At 35.5% G+C, this 20345-nt stretch overlaps 2 protein-coding genes and 2 long non-coding RNA genes across 4 annotated transcripts; 2 read left to right on the plus strand and 2 right to left on the minus strand.

Annotated features, from left to right (window-relative positions):
- Window positions 1-3474: 3474 nt before the first annotated feature.
- On the minus strand, window positions 3475-7137 carry LOC138134598 (uncharacterized). The gene is made up of 3 exons (XR_011160775.1): window positions 6811-7137; window positions 5770-6392; window positions 3475-5707 (listed from the first exon to the last, which is right to left on the minus strand). It is a non-coding gene; the product is annotated as an uncharacterized lncRNA (long non-coding RNA).
- On the plus strand, window positions 6008-10618 carry LOC138134599 (uncharacterized). Its single transcript, XR_011160776.1, has 2 exons — window positions 6008-6143; window positions 9183-10618. It is a non-coding gene; the product is annotated as an uncharacterized lncRNA (long non-coding RNA).
- Window positions 10619-17851: 7233 nt separating this feature from the next.
- Window positions 17852-19030, plus strand: LOC138135538 (dnaJ homolog subfamily C member 9). Its single transcript, XM_069054294.1, has 3 exons — window positions 17852-18128; window positions 18179-18691; window positions 18745-19030. Exons 1-3 carry the CDS (start codon window positions 18035-18037, stop codon window positions 18915-18917), a joined length of 780 nt encoding a protein of 259 aa, XP_068910395.1. The 5' UTR covers window positions 17852-18034; the 3' UTR covers window positions 18918-19030.
- Window positions 19020-19926, minus strand: twr (signal peptidase complex catalytic subunit SEC11 homolog C twr). Its single transcript, XM_069054295.1, has 4 exons — window positions 19733-19926; window positions 19413-19672; window positions 19182-19359; window positions 19020-19124 (listed from the first exon to the last, which is right to left on the minus strand). Exons 1-4 carry the CDS (start codon window positions 19781-19783, stop codon window positions 19074-19076), a joined length of 540 nt encoding a protein of 179 aa, XP_068910396.1. The 5' UTR covers window positions 19784-19926; the 3' UTR covers window positions 19020-19073.
- Window positions 19927-20345: the final 419 nt, after the last annotated feature.

Genomic DNA, 20345 nt, shown 5'->3' on the forward strand with positions numbered 1-20345 from the left:
AGTTGAATTTATGCACTTTGCGTATTAGACTATTAAACTCGTTTATCACGCTTGACTTTTTTTGTTGTATAAAAGCTTCCAATCAATTTTAAATTCTAAAAAAAGAGACAAGTAATTTTTCAAATTTAAACATAAAATCCAAATATGTACTAAATTATTTTACTTTCTTAAATGCAGCTGGTTTGGCAAATTAAAATTTCAGAAAACATAAATATGTATTAATTTCTATAAAAGGTAACTACAAAATACAGTCTTCAAAGATTAGAGGAAATTGAAATTAAAAGAAAGTCCGGAAAAGATTTACAAGTTTTAAAAAAACTGAGTTAGTCCAGAAGGGATTAATTTTGACAAGATCTTGGAAAATTTTACTTTTGATTTAAAAAATACTGTTTGAGGAAAATTATTAGTGCAAGTGATAAGATCAAAATGCCGTTTCACTTTTAAAAAGTTAGATTAATTGAAAGTCTAGGATTTTTTTTTTAACTCTTAGTTCAAGGACAATCTTTTTAATTCAAGAATTGGATAATCCAATTGGTTTGCGAATTTTATTGCCGTTGGTCTACAAGGAATTAATTTTGACAAGATCTTGGAAAATTTCATTTTTGATTTAAAAATATTGTTTGACGAAAATAATTAATTAGTGAAAATAGTGGGAGATCAAAATTCTGAAAATTCTAAATTTAAAGACATTGGGCGTATCACGAGTCACGACACCGTTATTAAAGTTGGCGATAACTAAAGTCGTGATTAAAGTAAACAAAAACGATATAGATTTATGCAATTATAACTTGCCAGAAAGAGATGAATTCGTCACCAAGGTAATTAGAGTCATGATTAAATTTAATAAGGGTGTCGTGATACGGCTCAAACATTTTAATGTTGGTCTGTCTAGTCCAGAAGGAAATTAAAACTTTTGTTTCACTAAAACAATTAGTGAAATTCTGTTTTACTTTTAAAAAGTTAAATTGATTGGAATGTTTTTTGTTGCAAGTATGTACAGAAAAAAATAAATTTACATAATTCCTTTTTGAAAAACTCCAAAAAGTCCAATTCGTTGGGGAATTTTAGTATTTCGTGGAGTTCTTTAGAATTTTTATGAATATTTTAGAAATGGACTGATAGAGCCCTGTGGCGCTGGAAAACCCGTTCATAAACCGATTTGTCCTCAGCTTGAAAGGGTGCAATTTAATGGGAGGGTGGGGGGTCGGTGTCACCCCAACAATAAATATCAGGTGCTTTGTCGGAGGAATTTTGGCGCCTACCCTTCTAACACAGCCATCGAGAATAATTTATTTGATTCGCCTTTTCACGTCAAACCGCAGAACGTAATGATTTCAAAAAATATTTGTACAGCACAATTTGCGATTATGCAAGAGTACATACTTAGAAATGTCGTCGAAGAATATTTGCACATTTTTCAACTCGTGCCTTTGTTAGGCGTAAACACAAAATTTAAATTTTCCAGAATTCGCATTGCTTCGACACGCAAAAACCCAAAAATATTATTTACCGAAATTCGTGATGCAAACGTTATTGTGATAACTGATAATGTATTGCAAATATTTTTTCATTTGCGGTTGCGTCGATAATTCATTTTTAGTGGATTTAAGAAGTGCAGACGTCATTAATCTAATTGTTCTCTAATTAAAAAAATATAAATATAAATACCCATGTGATGAAAAGATCGTAAAAATATAAACAACGTAGATATTGCAGCTACTGTAAAATCCTCATATTTATTGATTGTTTATTGCAAACGTTATCCTGAAGGCAATATAAAGTTTATTGTTATTAACGTAACGCTCAAAATAAGTACGTAGTGACATATTACTTAACAGAAGGTGCATAAACACACAAAGCAACGTACAACTCTCTGGGGCATAAAGTCCTTAAAGAGTAGTGCAGCAATAAAAAAATTCCACTAGAGAGAGAGTTTTCCCGTTTTCGCCTGTTAACCTTAATGAATGGAAACATAAGGAAGTGGCAATAAAAACTTTTTCAAATAAACAAATCCATAAACAGAAAGCGCCATCTCACAAAAAATTAAATTGGCCCATGGCGAACTGAAAGAACGTATTATTTGCAGTCTCATCTGTAAAGTGTGTAATCTTTATCACCGTCTCGTTACTCACTTCACATAACTGCATAAAATAAGTGGCCGGATAAATACCGCGATCTCCGGACAAATTCGGTTTGTTGGGACAGCTGTGCACACGATTTTTTCACAGAAATTAGGCGAGTCAATTACACGGATAAAATCGAACGTAATTGCGTAAAACCATTTTTTTCGGAGAACAACAGGAACGTACTAATTTGAAACCACACAGATAAAGAGAAACGCATATTTGCACTGTTTACGTTTCGACAATGCGACCATTGTGGAGGATTCCGGAGTTATTTGACCTACCCTACCAGGCTATAGAAAGTCTGTGATGTTTTCGGAAAAACTCTTTCATTGTTCGGTGCCTTAACATCTACGAAGTGTTAATGAAGCGCAGCTAGCCGGAAAGAAATGTGTTGTTACTAAAAGTTAGCGTCTCACTGAAAGCATCCATCAGTTGGAAAACAACAGATATCGGTGTTTGCTGGACACATTAACTGCACAATGCGATTGTGTTACATAACATTTTTCAGTGTTTGTGCTGGCTCTATTAATATTAATTATTTTATAATCGGGCTGTAATCACCGATTAGTATTCGCATTTGCGTGGGCGAGGGGTAGAACGCTGCCCCCAAAAACAATTGGCCAATAAATTGTTCTCGTCGCAACTGATAATGCCAAAATCGCGATAGCGCTACTCTAATAAATAACTGTTTAATCGAACACCGAGAACAAGTACTATTAATAGTAATCTCTTACCTGTGCAGATTGATAACATATTTTCCATGTTTACAAACAATACGTGCATTAAGATAAAACATTGTTTCACCGCGGAATTACGTTGTTTTTTTAAAATAAAATTTGTCTAGATGGACGTATCAATGTCACAATCGCTCCACTTTTATTTTTTTTTGAAGTGGCCGAATCACTGCATTAATAGCGCCAATATATTTTTACAATCGTAATTACACAATCGCAGATGCAAAATTCAGATAATTCTGGAAGTGTTTTATTACGCAATTGTCACTATTAAAAATAATCTATAGGGATTTTTTTATCGCCTCAGAATTCCAAGAAAATATGTAAATGTTCTAATAAAACTAACAATATTACAATTGCTATCAACCACATCTATTTGCAAAAATTTACATGTTACGCTCCCGAATGACACATATTTATTTGTCAAAGTAAGACACTAATATGTAAATTGTTTTCCAAAAAAACCCACACTAAACCTCAAGACCCAAACTGTTCCACTTACGAAGAATTGATCGAAAACAGGATGTGAAGTAAGACGCAATTTTATTTTCTAGACCTTGGGGAAATTCATTTGGAGATATTTCTAGTGTTTTTCAAAAAGGAAAAATGTCAGATATGTCCTACTTATCAGAGTTGTATTTATTTTATTTGAAAACAGGATGTATAAGATTAAAAAAATATAGATTTGTGGACTAAGTATCAATTAAAATTAACTATATTATTATATTAGCTATATTAGTATCAATTGCTTTCTATAATTAATTTTTAGTAGGGGTTTCTGCTGGAAAATAAAGACTATTTTTATTAGTATTACCATTATTATTATCATCACAAAACGGAATGTTCTCAAATAGCTATTTATGCAACGAGTTGCAAAATGAGCGTCTTTTTTGCACTAGACATGACAATTGGACCACGAGTGTCAACGAATGGTCCAACATGTCGTGTGCAAAAAAATAGCCATTTTGCTACGTGTTTCATACAAGATTTTTTCTAATTTACTTACGAAAAGCACACATTCTGATTAAAGTCCTGTTTAAATCTGCTGTTTCAATAATTTTCCGGGATAATACTACTAATATCACGAATGTCACTTTTTAACACTAGTGATTATATAATGTCACTTTTAACACTAGTGATAATATAATATCACTTTTTAACACTAGTGATAATATAATGTCACTTTTTCACTAGTTATTAAATGAAGCACGTTTCACAACTAAAATGACATATCACAATGGTTGCTTTTCGTAATTGAATTAGAAAAAAATATTTTTGTAATTTGCCTCCATTTTGATTCTCTAATAGACATATTAACGAACGCGACGTCATCATTTGGGATGTCCTTATACCCATTATTTAACGGAACATTTTACGAAAATTTTTAGGTTGGCATAGCTTGACCCGTCATGCGTGTCAGCTTAAATTACAAAATGTGCAAAGAATTATTTATCAGGATTTATCAGGCAACAAATTTGCGACCGTATTTTTGGCAATTTCACGTATTTCAGCGGGCGTACATGAAAGATTATCTTCCATATTCGTGTTTTGTGACAGAATTTGGATGAAACAAAAGGCGGCTTTGAAGACTTGATCAAATTTTCACTTTTAAAATTAAGACATTACCAACCGCCACAAAAATCCCTAAATCGAGGAAAGTAAACATTTTTGTTTAAAAACGGCTTAAAAAGGGCAAATTACAAAAAATAGTATAAAAAACTCGTTTCATAAGACCTTGAAGCACTCATTCTTTAAAATAACTCGTGGCTACGCCACTCGTTTTTTAATCTTGAATTCGTGCTTCAAGACTGCTCTTATGAAACTTGTTTTTTAATATACTATTTTCGCCACACATCGTTCTTTCCTTCTCACGTCAGTCTAGAAATTATTTTTAATTTTAAAATAACTTTTGAACGAATGAGGTTTGTTCAATTGATTTGACAATCTAAAATAAGCACCTACAGACACATAATAACTAAAACAGACATAAAGTTATTAAAACTTAATTCAAAAAATTATTTATGAACTTGTTTTAATTATTATTGCATCCTCCCATTGCATGTAGTTCGTGGCCAACATTAATTTAATATTAAACTGTTTAACATAAAATAGAATGATAAGTGCTCGAAATGCGTGTCGATTCGATTTCTTTTTACCAACTTCGCACTGCATTTCGTCTGGATGCCTCCTCCAGACAGGTTTTTCGCAAAAACGGAAAATTTTTCACATCTTGGCCTGTTCGACCGTCATATTTATTTCCGAAGCCCATAATCCTTTTTCGCTTGTTGATTGAATAATGAGATTAAGCCTAAGCGGACCGGGTCCAAGCGCGTCTCATTAATAAGGATCCAGTGGTAAAATAAATTTCTTTGGGTAAACCATACCCACTCGCCAATATTATTATGCATTCGTGTATAGAAAAATTGTAATAATCGGAACAGCACCTTGGAATTTGTCAGAGTGATGGAATTGCAAATCGTGCAAGTCACATCGAATTAGCGGCAATTGTTGTCTCTTATTTATTGTCACTTTCTCCGGCTGGGCTCGCACAATTGTGAATAACTGTTGTGACTGTTGCATGATTACAAAAGTTTTCTTAGAGGAAGGCCTGTTGAGGTAGGCATCGGGTGTTTGTACAGTCGTAAATATTGTCACGCTAAATATAATTTTGTATTGGCATATTGTCACAACGAAAATTTCACGAGCGAGATTAGCTACCGTCTATTAAAGTGTTGAACCAGTAGCAGACAATAAAAGGCTCTTATAAAAAATGTTGAATGCGTCAGAAATAAAGAGGATTATGAGAGCGCCATAAATTATCCCACGTGAGTGTATTATTGACAGGATCTGTAAAAATATCTTATTTTCTGTTTTGTTTGATTTGTCGATAAGATTTATCAGGTATTTACCTCAGTCAACACGAAATATTTCAAGAAGGGTCTTTTACCGCGGGGTGAAGAACCTCCGGGCGCTGCAAAAATTTGGCATTTTTGTGTCTTCGTGATGAATGCGTCGTGTGTTTATCTGGTCCACGAAGAGCGCTGCGCTGGTCCGGCCGGTCAAAATGGAAGAGTTGTAGAATAAACGGTGGTCCTCGAAACCCACATAGAGTCGGACAAGTGAATAAGGCCACGAAAACATTCATTAGTACAAGAACTGTCACCTGATAAAGGAGCAGCCGTGTCGGCAAAGGGACCTCAGTAAATCTTCAGCGGGTTTGTAGTGTTTGGACTGATGCCGCCTTCCTAAAAGCCAACGAGCACCAGAACGACTGTTGACGAAGGTGAGTTCCGTGTGTTTGTTGCCTGTGTTTTGACATTGAATCGAAATCGGCCCTCCTTCCAGAACGCCTTGGCTGTCGACTGACCAGGCGGTCGCCTTGTTTTGATTAGAATCTGTAAACACACGGACTTCGGTTCTTCCAGTTTAAATTACCTGCTGTATCCTGTCTGATTGATAGTTCTCTTGTCGGGGCGTCGAGGGCTCCCTTCGGTACCGTTCTGGTTTTGACCAACCCTCCTCGCAAAAATTCCTGCCGAACAAACATACAATTCGATCGGTCGCAAATCGCGACAAAACTCTTGCTTGGCGAGTCGGATCGTGCCGGTTTGAAATATTGCCGAAGAATGTTGGAAAGCGCAGCTAGAGCTAGCTCCACACCCGTCAAAAATTAGTTACGTGCGATAAGATCGGAGGCATCCATATAGGTGCTTGTGTTGTAACCGCCTAACCACAAGATCAGATGATCGCAAAGATACCATTCATTTACCAGATCTTAGAGGTTTCATCTTGTTAAGACGATCACCCCATTTGTTTGCCGGGATAACATAAAAATTCATATTCAGCCGTGGTATATCTGAACAGGCTCAAAGCATAATACGCTCGTTTTTGACGTGGTATTTTTCTAGAGGCGTTAAATTAATAGTGTAGTGACTGAAAGATATAGCTACCTTGTTAATAAGAGCCCACGCATCATTTGAGAACTTGACCTCCCCAGAGCGTGGGTTCTTCAGCTTGCGAATCGCATGAATTTATTAAAAGGTTATGTCCATTTAATGCAAACATGCCTCCGAATATCGGCCACTGTGTCCACCCAACCAAAAAGCTCCAAACCAGACGGAAACCTACAAACTAGGAAAATTTACACAATTCCTAAACCTAAAACGTGAACTCTTCTTAATTCTCCTAATACATAAAACCATCCAACTGACCTTCTACGAGAAAATAAAGTGATTTTTGGTAGAAAGTTAATCTTGTTTACATTTTCATCCAAAGACAGTTACATCACTCGACAAACACTGAAAAGGTGTGTCTCGAATTTTTTCACTTCTTGGATATGCACATATTTAGATATGTTTTATATTTGTTTGCAAATATTGTGTGGATTTGTAAAAATCATAAATATTTTCAGCATGATGTTATCAGTGCAAAGAGCACTGACCTTATAAATGTTTGTTTTTATTATTATTGAATACATTACATAGAATCCAGGATATTCGATATAGGTAAAATTTCAAAACATTCACATCATTATGTTACATCGGTTATCAAGTAAGTACTCATAATCCCATGGCAACTGTGCTCAATTATCTCTAATGGTGGTCAAAATACAAGGTTGAGAAACGCTGAGATTTAAAAAAAATTGTAACACTTTATTTAAGGAAGTGTGGTCTAGAATGGGATATTTGATCCTTTTGGGATTTTTTTTCAACTATAAAACTTTTTACTGCCGGTCTTTACTAATGTTTGGACATGATATATAATTTATTTTTCAAATATAATAAAATTAACGTATGTTCAAAAAAAAATTGTGGTCAGCTGACCTTGTGTTAGCTTTTATTTCCGTTGACGTATTATATGGCGTAGCTCATCACCTGTCAAATATTTCGTGGAACGGGAAGTGTTGAATTTAAGAGTGGACGACTATCGATACCAATTTTAGAAACCGTTGAAAAAGAAGTACATAATATAAGATAAATCGTAACTCCAATTAATCGTTTATCACAAGTAATGACGGTATGATTAAAATGAGGTTACGCATCTGAAGGGTTCGTCAACTAAGAAGCGACCTACGTTTGGACAAGAGAAAGACAACCACGGCCTGTTTGAACACAAATTTATTTGAACACTCGTTACAGTTAAGCTTGTTACAAGCGATTAGGTAAATCTGCGAAAAAATTCTAATGACTGCCATGATTTCAATAGTTTTGCTCTTCTCTAAAACCTACTAAAACTAACAACTTTCTTAATCAGTATTGCGCCAATAGCCAAATACATAAAATATACTGAAAATTAAGAGAATGGAGGTATTTTGAAAATTTTAAGCGATTTGGAGCCTCTAAGGGACTCTTCGAATAAAAAAACGTTGTATTCAACTCGTTCGTTCTTTTATATCATGAACTGTCAAAGAAATGTCAAATCTATCCCACCTACCCACACAGTTGCCACATAAATTTTCGTACATAGTTGCCATACTTATCCACAATCATTTTGAATCACCCAATACTATTCGTACAGTTGGTTGCAAAAAAAAATGGAAACGAAAATTTTCCTAATGTAGATTTGGTTTTGTCCATTTGTCAAATACTTGTCTACTTTGACTATACCTATCAAATAATTTTTAAAAATGTCATTGTAAGAAAGTTTCACACTATGAAAAAATTGTAAAAATGTGACAATTTTATTCTGACTGTTCCCGTTTTTTTTTGCAACTTTCAATAAAAAAAATCACAGCATTATATTTTCGTCAATTTTGAGAATTGATTTTTTTGAACTGATTAATTTTTAAAAATTTGTAAGGTTGATATTAGAAGAATATTCATCAGAACTAAATCTTCCAATAAAATATTTTGCGACTTACACGTTTTTAATTAAATTAAAACTTTGTAGTTAACTGACAGGTAGGTCTCTCGAAATGAGTGAATTTGGCAGACAGGCGTCGTAATTAAAATCGATCGATCATACTTATTGAGTTGTTGCTATCACGAAAATCTTTGATTCGTGGGTGATAAATTGGACAAAATAATTTGGCAACTCTGCAGAAGAGAAAACAAAAATTTTGTGAGAAAGTTGACGTGTGGCAAAAATTCGGGAGCTTGCTTGACCACTCTGTATATACAGCCACCTATACAGGTTCGCAGCCGAAGTCGAGCCATTTCACCATTCCCAATCCTACACTCGGTAGAAAGTTGATGTTTCTTCGTCAATGGGAAACGATCGCGAGGGTGTCAGCCAGTAGGAAAAATCCTGGCGAACGATAAACACAAAAGCTCCAAGATCATTTACTATGACTAACCATAAATAATAAAATTCTTTCACACAGATCGCATCTCTAACACCCGCTATGTAACAGGAGATTGTAGCACGCTCTCGACCAATGGCATTCGGCTTCGTCTTGAACCCGACAAGAAGTGCATCGATGGTTCGTACCGCGGTCCGTCGTTGGAGGGCGAAGGACGCACTGTGTCGTCGTGTTGTGCAAGAACCAGAGGATGCTGTGAGTAGGCTGTGTCGAGCGATGCCTGCTGAGTTAGAGATATTATTAATATTCTGACGAGTCACCGAGCTATTCAAGAGGTCGCTGTAATACATGTAAAATTCCGGCTCTCTTCAAATAGATACCTCTTGGACTGGATGTTACTTTCCGAACACTTTCATTAACCGTGAGTCGTGTCAGAACTCGTCTCCGGACCTGACATTTATCTGCTTCCTGATACTGAACATCGTATAAGGCGAAACGGCCGGGATCTACCCAGAATGGACGGCCTCGTGGGAGCAAGGAGCAAGACAGGACCATTCAGAAAACCGTCACTCCGCCAGCTACAGCGTGTCCGATGCACCTAGAACCGATCCAGAAGAAGACGAGCGGCTGGAGGGTCAGTTGTTTCGAGGAAAAAATTTAAGAGATTTTTGGACAAGAAATCAGGTGACGTGTCCACGCAAGAAAAGCAATTTTATGTATAATTTGTTGTTGGTTTGTTGGCGGCAAAAGCGAGTATTTGGTTTATTCGCTTAACGCGCATTCCGTGTCGCATTCCACCTGCAAGTTTACACGACCGTAATATCCAATTACTGAGTTATAAACTTCTTCATGAACTCAAAAACTAGATACAATTTTAATGTGCCAATACCAGTATTTATTTAAGGACAAGCAGTTAAATTTAAGGACCTAATTATGGTGCGTTCGGACTTAACTGCCATTATGGGAACGAACTTATAACGTGCTTCTGCATTAATTCGAAAATTAATGGAATCGAGAAAATTGAGACGTGTGTCGTTAACAAAGTGAAAACAACACAGTTGGGAATATACGTACAATTAGACGGGCACTTAACGTGCATTTTATAAGGAGTGATTATGAGCTCGACAAAAAGACCCAGGCTGTGCTATTAGCTGTGTCAATACACCACTCGACGACATATCCAATTAAGTTTGAAATGTGATCAAAGACCAGCAAGCCAAGAGGTGTGCAGACAAGGACGTGGTGCTACCAGCATACAAGCTGCATGTCCAGACGTTAAAAATATTCATCTTTTCTTTACAAAAAATTCATAGGAAAAAATGTTGAACACGTAGAATAAATTGAAGAAGTTGTCTTGATAAAACGTTACAAACCTACATTTTGTTTCGTGAAACCGTTCATCACTTTTGTGCTGTGCTCTCCAAGAAGTAAAATATTCTCTGTGTTCTCTATCCATTTATTAGTTAATATTTTTAAGTAATCTTTATTTAAATACAAAAAATAAAAATCAAAATAAATTTTTTAAGTGTTCTTACTTTACTGTACCCCCAAAACCTAGGTCGACTTTTTATAGGTATTTTCCAGTTTATTTTATTATTGCAAAATATAACCGCCCACAATAAACTAGCTGCTGAGATGCATATTTAAGATAAAATCATTCAAGAGGGTGTAAATGGAAAATAAAAAAAATAAGATTATATATTTTTTCTATAATTGATTCAAAAAATTGAAATTCACGCATAGTTATCTGTGCCTGAAGTGGGTCATTTTCTGACGTGTTTTTTTTTGCATTGTTAGTAAGATCGAAGCCATAGAAACCATACAAAACAGTGTGTAAAATGCAATTTCACGCATACGACTATTTCTGTTTTTCATTTCACGCACTGTTTTTTATTAGTTACCTAGCAACATGGTCACTGCATTGAAACTTCAGAGTTCCTTCAAAAATTTGAATTTTTAATTTCAATTTTTTTAATCAATTATAGAAAAAATATTGTTTATATTTCGTGCGCGAAGATGTTTTTGTGCATTCAAAGGCTTAAAAGGCATAAAAAGGCTTAAAAGACCTTTTCATGCACAAAAAACACTCTCTTCGCGCACTTAATATAAAAATAACTATTTTCTTCAAACGTCCGTAAAATATGACATTGCACTGCTGCATTGATAATGCTAAAGTGTCATTTCATTGTCATGGCATCTAACGAGCTGACCAGCGTCCGTGAAGTTATTATCTCCGCTGAGGGCGTCCGTGAAGTTATTATCTCCGCTGATGAGCGGCTGTAAAGTAAACTAGCTAAATCATTTGAAATTCCTACCTGGCTTCTTAACATGTCTTAAATAATTTGTTATGAAGGTTTGAAGAAAAAACTTCTCTTTTGATTCCTACGCCGTGCTGTTTGTTTTCATGCAAATTTGTTTTCTTCAAAAATGTAGGTACAGAACAAAAACTAACTAACACGAAACAAATACTATTGTTATTTATAGAAAGAGTTATTTTATTACGCTTTAGTTATTTTTGTAATTTTCCATTAATCACTTTTCTATACCTTTATCTGTTTTCGAAAGATAACCGGAACGATTTCACCCCTTAAGTGTGCATCTAAGCAGCTAATTTTTGCGAGGGTTTTTACTTTGGACTTGACTGCAGAAGAAAACATATCAGGTGTTCATTTAAATTTCTCCTCAAAGTTGCCGTTGAAGAGTCGATTGTGAAGGCACCACGGATTACAGATCACTGATCAGCCGTTTAAATCTAACCTCACTTTTTACGTTGTTTGTGTTTTTTTTTATTCTGCAGACGGACGAGTGGTCTGTTCACAATCGACTCTTCAACGCCAACTTTGAGGAGAAATTTAAATGAACACCCGATACTTTCCTTATTAGTAAAATTAGAAAACATTGTGTTTCGCAAAACCACTGTCTTTTACTATTTATTTATTAGATAATATTTTAGAGTTGTAAATAAAACAATAGTTATTTGTACAACTAGTTATGAAAATCATACTTTTTTTCACGAATTTGAAGAATGATTAAAATAAAATGATGCAAAAAAGTACTACTTTCACTACGATTTTTCATGTAAAAAATGCTACGTTCTGTTCGATTTTGCGTGTAAAAAAGTCACTTTCATTACGATATACAAAAAAGTAGCAAACTTGATTTTGTGTCATAAAAATTAATTCACGCCCTCCCACGTATTCAGTTGAAAGAAAATTTTTAACCACAAAAATTATTCTTACGTTGAGTCAAGAATTTCCCGCACTGGATCACTTTTCCTGGATGGAAGAAAGGGAAACTACCAAAGTCATTGATTTAAAAATACAGAATGATCCTCATTTAAATACGAGGTCCCACTATAATACATCAAACAAATTCCGACAAACAACAGACATAATGTGAAGTCCTTTGCAATTTATCGTCTAAAAATCCGACCCTCGCAGTAGGTGTCTAATGGCCGATTAGTACGCCATAAAGTTGAAAGACATAATGTGGTTGCAAAACAATACATTATTATCCATGTTTCGGGTTATAGCCCAGCCAATATGTTTTATGTATGAATATGTAATTCAATTATGAAAATTGATTCGGCATTTGCAGTTTCTCATTTCACTTCCATTAGTTTCCAGCAGGAATCAAAGTGACTTATTGTCCGTCTGCTGTCGGTGAAAGGACTAAAACCACTGGTATTTACACCAACACTGTTGAGATTTACGTTAAAAGCTTCTCTCGATTACAATTTCTGCAAGAATCATTTAAGTTCATTATCGTTAATGCGATTATGAACACGTTTTGCTCAATTAGCGCGAATACATTATTTTACTGAATTCCACAGATTTTATTGCTAATAACAATAATTGCGTTTAATTGTTATAAACCTGTTTAATTAATGTCACACCTTTAACGTTTTCACTTTACGCGGACTAAGTTATTAAATAATTTAATTGCCAATAAAAATTAACCTACAGGCTGATCAGCATCTGCGGGTTTTCCGAATCATATTTAATTACATAACGTACATTTACATTGCTAAGTACGAATAATTACATAAAAATAAACAGTAATGAGAAAGAGAGAATTCCATACAAGTGACAACTAACGTCTAATTTTACACTTATCGTTCTGCATCACAAAGCACACATTGCTTAATTATGATAAGATGATAATTTTAATAAATCGAACTGAAACGGTGATTTAACTGTGCAGCTAGCTGTTAAGAGTGATTCACCGGCAAAAGAAAATAGTTAATTGATGACATTATATTTTATCAGGTTAGTTTTTTTCAGAACAGGTACGCAAAATCATGCAGGTAAAGTCGAGAAGAATACGATCAAACCGCACGAATGGCAGTACTCTAAATCTTTCAAGGCCAAGTCTGCACTGTGGTATGTGGCATAACAAATTGATTGTAATCATCGAATGGAAATTTTAATGAGAGACACAATTAATTCGCTGTAGGATTTTATCGGAAATGTGTGCCAAATCGACGAATTCTCAGCAACGGCGATAACTTCAGTTATGATGAAGTCATTTCATTAGCTGCCATTCGAAGTAAGGCGATAGTAAGAAATAAGATTGACAGCCTAGGATCAAGGTATTAACGAGGTAAGGTTGCGAAACTGGAGTGAGTGTCTCGAAAAATGTGTGGAAATGTGTTTTTAAAAAAATGTTGTGATTTGGTTGGTTGGGTTTGGATTTGAGTGTTCGTGAACGAGTCGAAAACTGGAATGGAATCGGTTTTTTCCGAAAGTGGTCTAGGGGCCAGAGAGAGATCAGCATACAAATTAGACTCCCGGATCATAGGTAAAAGTTAGCACGGACACCGTCTGGCCTAGCCCCTTAAATGGAAGAAACAGACGATCGTGTTGAGACACATTCCATTCGTGTATGCGGTCAGTGTTAGATGTCACCGCCGCCACAAATAGGGATCAGCTATGAAATTCGAATCTTTCGGCATCGAATATCAGCTCTGTCGAGTCGCTCGACGAAAAAAACCCTCTCATGAATGATCCTAATTAATTGGACCTGAACAGTATTGAGTTACGTTTGTTTTCGATTCGGAGACGATGGCAAAACGCGAGCTTTTTTGGGCCGCTCTTGTTCTGATATTAGTTCCATCAATGGAATCTCCTCAGCCTTCACTGACCTTCCTTATTCATGATCGACACCACGCCCAGGTCGACGTTGCTCCAGACGTGCCAATGACTTTTTGGTAATTACCGCCGCCGAACCAACGGACAATTTTTGTGGTGGTGGTGGTGGAATACGGAACACGTTATCGCAGCCGCAGATCTGCCGATTTTATCCAAAAGGTCATCGGGAGGACCAGACACGGTCGCCTTTCGAGAACCATTTCTATCCGAACACGATAAACGCTCTGCTTTTACGTTTATTTATGGGTTACTGGACGGTCCAAAAACCAAATGTTGCCAGGACATACCAGGGGTTCCACCAGAATGAACACGTTCAAACAACCAAAAAAATTGCAAAGTCTGCACAGCACAAAAGAAAATTATTTTCTTGTGTGTTTCTTTCCTACGTACGATGGCGTAAGCAGAGGGAAATGTAACTGGGCCGATCGTACATTTTACCGCGAGACAAAATATCGGCTTGTGTTTAAAAAAATACTCATTTGTGAAAGAAACTTTCAAGTTTTATATCACAACGAATGTAATATCCCAAACTAATGTTACTTAAAAATACATATGTACCTACATATTTTAATAACACCTGTAGATGTGAAAGCAAAAGAAATGCAGTTTTGATTTTGTTTTAATTTCTTTTTGAACTAAAACATGAGTAGTTGTGTGTCTCAAAATTATAACGGGCCTTCAAATGAATTTATATTTAGAGCAACCTATGGAAATTCAATTGTTTGCAACATTTTTCCAACGTAGAAAATGACACAAGAAACGCCTGACATTTTAACGAAATAAAATTAGGTTAGAAAATATTTTTAATTTTTGTAGTGCATTCTCCCTCCACGGAATATGACAATATGAAATTGGGAAAAAGCTTACTATGCATACTATGCAACTCCGGAGAATAATTGGTTACGTACAAAAATTACTTTACACTGTTAAAAGAATGTCTCCTACACCTACTCTAGATATATGTATATTTATTTGAAGGCGCGATATAAATTATCACGCGAAAAGTCAAATGTTCCCAGGACATACCGGGTTTCCATAAAAATAAACACATTTAAATGCGGAAAAATTGTAAAAGAATGAAAAGAGCTTCAAAAGTTTAGATAGCAGAATAAGAAACAATTTTCTTGTGCTATTTCTTCACTAGTTATAACAGTGTTACCAAAGAGAATGTAATCAGGGCGATCGTACATTTTGAGGAATCACAAAATATCCTCTTTTTAACACTTTTTCTGTTTTTTTTTCAAATTTTATATTAGATATAAAAGTGACTCTAACTTGGAGTTAAAAAATATTTCAATAAAACCTGTAGGTGTGGCAGCAAGAAAGATGCAGTTTTAAATTACCTATTAAATATCTGTGCATTTGTATTAACAGAGAAAATATTGTAAGAAGAAAAATATTTCTTCCGAAAGTCCAATTTTCTAGATAGACCACTGTAAATTACGATACGTATATATCTACTTAGTGTCCCTAAATTAGACAATCTATGACACTTGAATAAGTTATTTGTCAAACTTGTGTATATTACATGCTTTTCCCACACGTGGTTTGTAACAATATACAGAGTGTACCAAGTAAATTTTTGAAAGTTTTTGGGGGGTGAAACTAGTCGAATTGGGGTTACATTTTGTGTTGGTGGTGTAAAAAGTGTCGTCGGAGCTTAATTGTGTCGATTATTACGAATAAATAAATGTGTGAAATTTCCCACTACCAGTGTTGTGTAGATCTAAAGCTCTTAAGACACCTTCAGACCACACATTCAGCGGCACGCGCCGCTCGCAGCCGTTCGGAGTAGTTCCACCTTCTTAACTTCGGCTCTTTACGTCAGCAACTTGGGTGTTCGGAGTGCGCAAAGCTACAACGGAGACCACACATATAGTGGCACGCGCAGCTTTACACTTCTGTCCCGCCTATTATTTACGTTCGTGTAATTTCGGACGCGCACGCGCTCTCCCGACAGCTTAAGTCACTAATCAGAGTCCAATTTGTCAATTACCACCACCGTCTTGGCCCACCTAACGCGACCGTCTCGATATTAATAACAACAGAGATAAATAATTCTCATTAGGGACCGGCTGTAACTCGATGCGTGACTATGTTAATTGGCACTCGGCCGTATTGTTATTGGGGCGATTATCGAAATTCCGATTTGTGGACGCGTTAAGGTGGCCACGGACGTCGGACGGAGTCGTCGCAACGATTTTTCACCCTTTGGGGCGTTGATGGTGGAAGAGGCACCGCTCGCCGTCTTTTCGGTACCATCGGCGGAGGTAAATTTACAAAACTGCCAAATAAAGGATGCCGTGATTCTGGCGCAGGCAGTCTTTTGTTCTTGCTGGCCTAATATGAGGACAGAGGGGTGAGGCGAGGAAAGGCTCAGCGACATTCCACTGGCCCGTGGGAAATATCCGAGCCGCTGGACTCTTGTAACTTGTATCGCTACCCATTCTCACTCCTACAGTACTAAAAAGCTGACTAAAACGTTTTGGTTATTTTTGAAGATTGGCGATTTACGATAACGACTTTTGAAGAATGAATTATGCCCGTACAGATAATTAGCATACTTTAACAGTTCCAACAAAGGAACGAGGCGATTTTGACTTATCGGTTTTAGCTGCATTTCTAATTTCCATACTACGTGTCAAATATTTTAATGGAAATTCTTGGGTCTTCTTCTTTTTACAGGCTCCATACGCATATCTGTAAGTTCCGTTGACCGGTTGTCCCAGAAATATTTCTTTTTGTTATTTTCGTCTGATATCGGACGTATCAGTCATTTTTAATCTAAACTCACCCGATTACTTAACTAATTCTCCAAATCTTTGTAACAACAATTGCAATCCTTTCTCGTAATTTCATCATACATTTTAGACTCAAATAACGATTAGTGGGATTTTTCACAGATAAAAGCTACATCTCAAAACCCTATTAATTAGCTTACTTCGTTTAAACATAAAACAAAACCAATAGTTTTTTAAACCAAATAAATACAACTAAATAAAAATACCTTAATTGACCATTTGTATCACATATCTATGGAAATAAATTGGTCAAGATATCGAGTCCCATATCTCCCAAAATATGTTACTAAATGTTTCTTAATTTGATGTTTCTGTGACCTTCGATTAATTCACAGAACACGATTTTTATGGCCTACCTTAAGCCTCCTAATGAGTTACATTCATTCTCAAATTCTTCTTCCAAAAGTATAGGCAACCAACATAACCTAAATGCTTCGTTAGCAACAAAAATCTTTCACCTTTCTCAAGAAGTAAATCTGAAAAAACAGAGTGATTACATGTATTGTTTGTACCACAAAAAGTGTTAAAAGTGATAGTTTAAACGTTAACAATGATAACACTTGTTTCCAACGTCTTTAAAATCGTTAAAGCCATTCTGAAGGCTCCCATTTTGGAAATCGACCACTTGTGCACTACACTGGCTTCTGTGGATATTTTGATTGCGCGTTAAACAATTATGCGCATGATTATATTACATTCATAATCGAATGGTTCTATCTATTTAGAAAAATTATTAAATTATTTAATAATTTTTCTTTTGAAGCAGAAACTAAAACGGTTGGAACATTTTGCATTTTAGGTTGGCAGTAGTGTTTAATTCGCGCCATTCATGTACACAAACACAAAGAAACATGCAAAGAAAATAACCAAAAACAAAGTCGCACAGATTGTGGTGTGTATACAAATAAAAAATTGTTGTCACATTGCATTCGTTGAAACATCACAGATCATTTCAAAATTATCAGTTCTTTAGGCTGCCAAAATGGCGACTTTTAAACAGACGTGTGAAGAATATTTCGGCACAAGCGACATTTATGAAGTGTTAGGCGTCGAACATACCGCTACAGAAAAAGAAAGTAAGTGTGTGTTGACTTGACTGGGACGAATTTTAGGCTTTGGCTTACAGTTAAGAAGGCCTACCATAAGTTATCCCTGTTGGTTCATCCTGATAGGGTAGATGAGAGCCGTAAAGCTATAGCAACAGAAAAATTCAAAGTTCTTGGTAAAATACACTCAGTGTTGCAAGATAAGGAGAAGCGCAAGTGTTATGATGATTATGGTGAGATTGATGAAGAAAATGACTCCAGTTTCAACTGGATGGAGTATTGGAGGGCTATATTCAAGAAGATTGATATCAAGGATATTGAAGAGTATGAAAAGAGCTACATTGGATCTGAAACTGAATTGCGTGATATTAAAAAAGCTTATGTAGGCAGCAAAGGCAACATGGATCTGATATTAGAGATGGTACCATTCAGCAATTGTGATAGTGAGTCTAGAATTCAGGAGGTTGTAAGGAAGATGATTGATGATGGGGAAGTTGAGGAGTACCCTAGATTCTTCAATGAATCAAAGCAGAAGAAAGCTAGAAGGAGGAGTAAGTATGAGAAGGAGAAGAAAGTAGCTGAAATGATTGACAGTAAGTATCAATGATAATTGTAACATAAGGAATATATTTTTTTTCTAATTTAGGAAAAGCACTGGAACAGGAAATTGAATTAAATAAAGAAAAGAGACTTAAAGGATTTGTTGACATGATTTCCAGTATTGAAGCTAAGTATGGAGGGTCTAAGCGCAAAGCCTTGACTAACACCCCCAAATCTTCTCCAGCAAAGAAAAAACGGGCTAGTAAGGCCAAAAAGTGATTTAATAACGTGTATTAATATTAATTTGCTCTATGATGTAATGTTTTTTTTTACCATTAACTGATTATTTTTTCATGTAAAGGTTTCAGTAATAAAACAGAAGTAAGTAAACATATTTATTTTTGCAAATCTGCTTATAAAAAAACAAAAAATCTGTTATTCCCTGTGGATTAAAACATAGAATCCTAAACAAGCCAGAACTGCAAACTGAAAAAATATGAGTCATGTTTACACATAAATGTTAATATGATGTTTGCTTAGTACCTTAAACTTTGGGTATTCATTCATTAATATAGTAACCATCCCTACATATGGCAGAAAACCTCTGGCTCTTCCAACTACATCATTTTTAGTCAACCAAAGTTGACCAGGTGCATATAACCCTCTATCATCAACACTATTGTTGTCTCCTTTGGTTAAAAATTTAACTGTACCATTTTCCCTTAAATAAATTTATAAACAAATAAACAATCAGTAGCCTTTATACACAAGTACTTCTCATGTAACTTTAAAACTCTGTGCACAATAGGAATGTCTCTCCCATCAACTTTGAACACAACAATTTCTCCAACTCTGACAGGTTCTTCTGGATAATTTGTCAAAAATAGCAAATCTCCCCTATGAAAAGCTGGCTCCATACTGCCAGAAAGCACCACAACAATTGGGCTTTCACTACCTGTTACAACCATCAAACCCTTCCATATCATAAGGGCTGAGGATACTATCATACCAAAGCTGAGAACTTGATATAAAAACTACAACATTTAAAATTATCAAGATGGGCATTTTAAAAATGCATGTCCACGTCAACTTACTTGACGCTTATTCATTCGCTTCACATCATCAAATAATGTGGCCACGTCCATTATGTGCAGTTGAAAGAAAATTTATTTTGGGGTGAAAATGTAACAGATTTTTTAAATCCACGTATGTCGTGATTTTCACGCACAAATATCGGCGTACACCCCACCAAACAACTTGACAAATGGACAAGTTCACAAATGACAGATACGAATAGCCAACGTTACGCAACTAAAATTAAAATTCGAAATATTCAAGAAATGAATTTATTCGGATTTACAATTGAAGTTATTGACAAATATTTCTTGTATCTGTTCCGGCTCGTTGGGTTTGTTGCTTTTTTCGTCTCCTCCTTTTTTACCCCACTCTGACGCTATATTTTGCAACGTTTTCAAATCATCCAAACTTTGCTTTACTCGGTTGAGCTCCATACTGCACATATTTTCCGTTTCGGCCAGTTTTCGCTTATAATTTTGCAGTTCCAATAATTGTTTTATCGAATGCGTTTTCAACACTTCGACACTATGTCTCGTCGAATGAGTGTTAATTTCTCCACATCCCAAATTATAAATGCTGCTGCATCTGCTCGTATTTTCACATTTCACGTCTTTAGGTCTTGTTTGAGTC

The sequence above is a fragment of the Tenebrio molitor genome, chromosome 7 (genome assembly GCF_963966145.1).
Source record: "Tenebrio molitor chromosome 7, icTenMoli1.1, whole genome shotgun sequence".
In the NCBI taxonomy this organism is placed as follows: domain Eukaryota; kingdom Metazoa; phylum Arthropoda; class Insecta; order Coleoptera; family Tenebrionidae; genus Tenebrio; species Tenebrio molitor.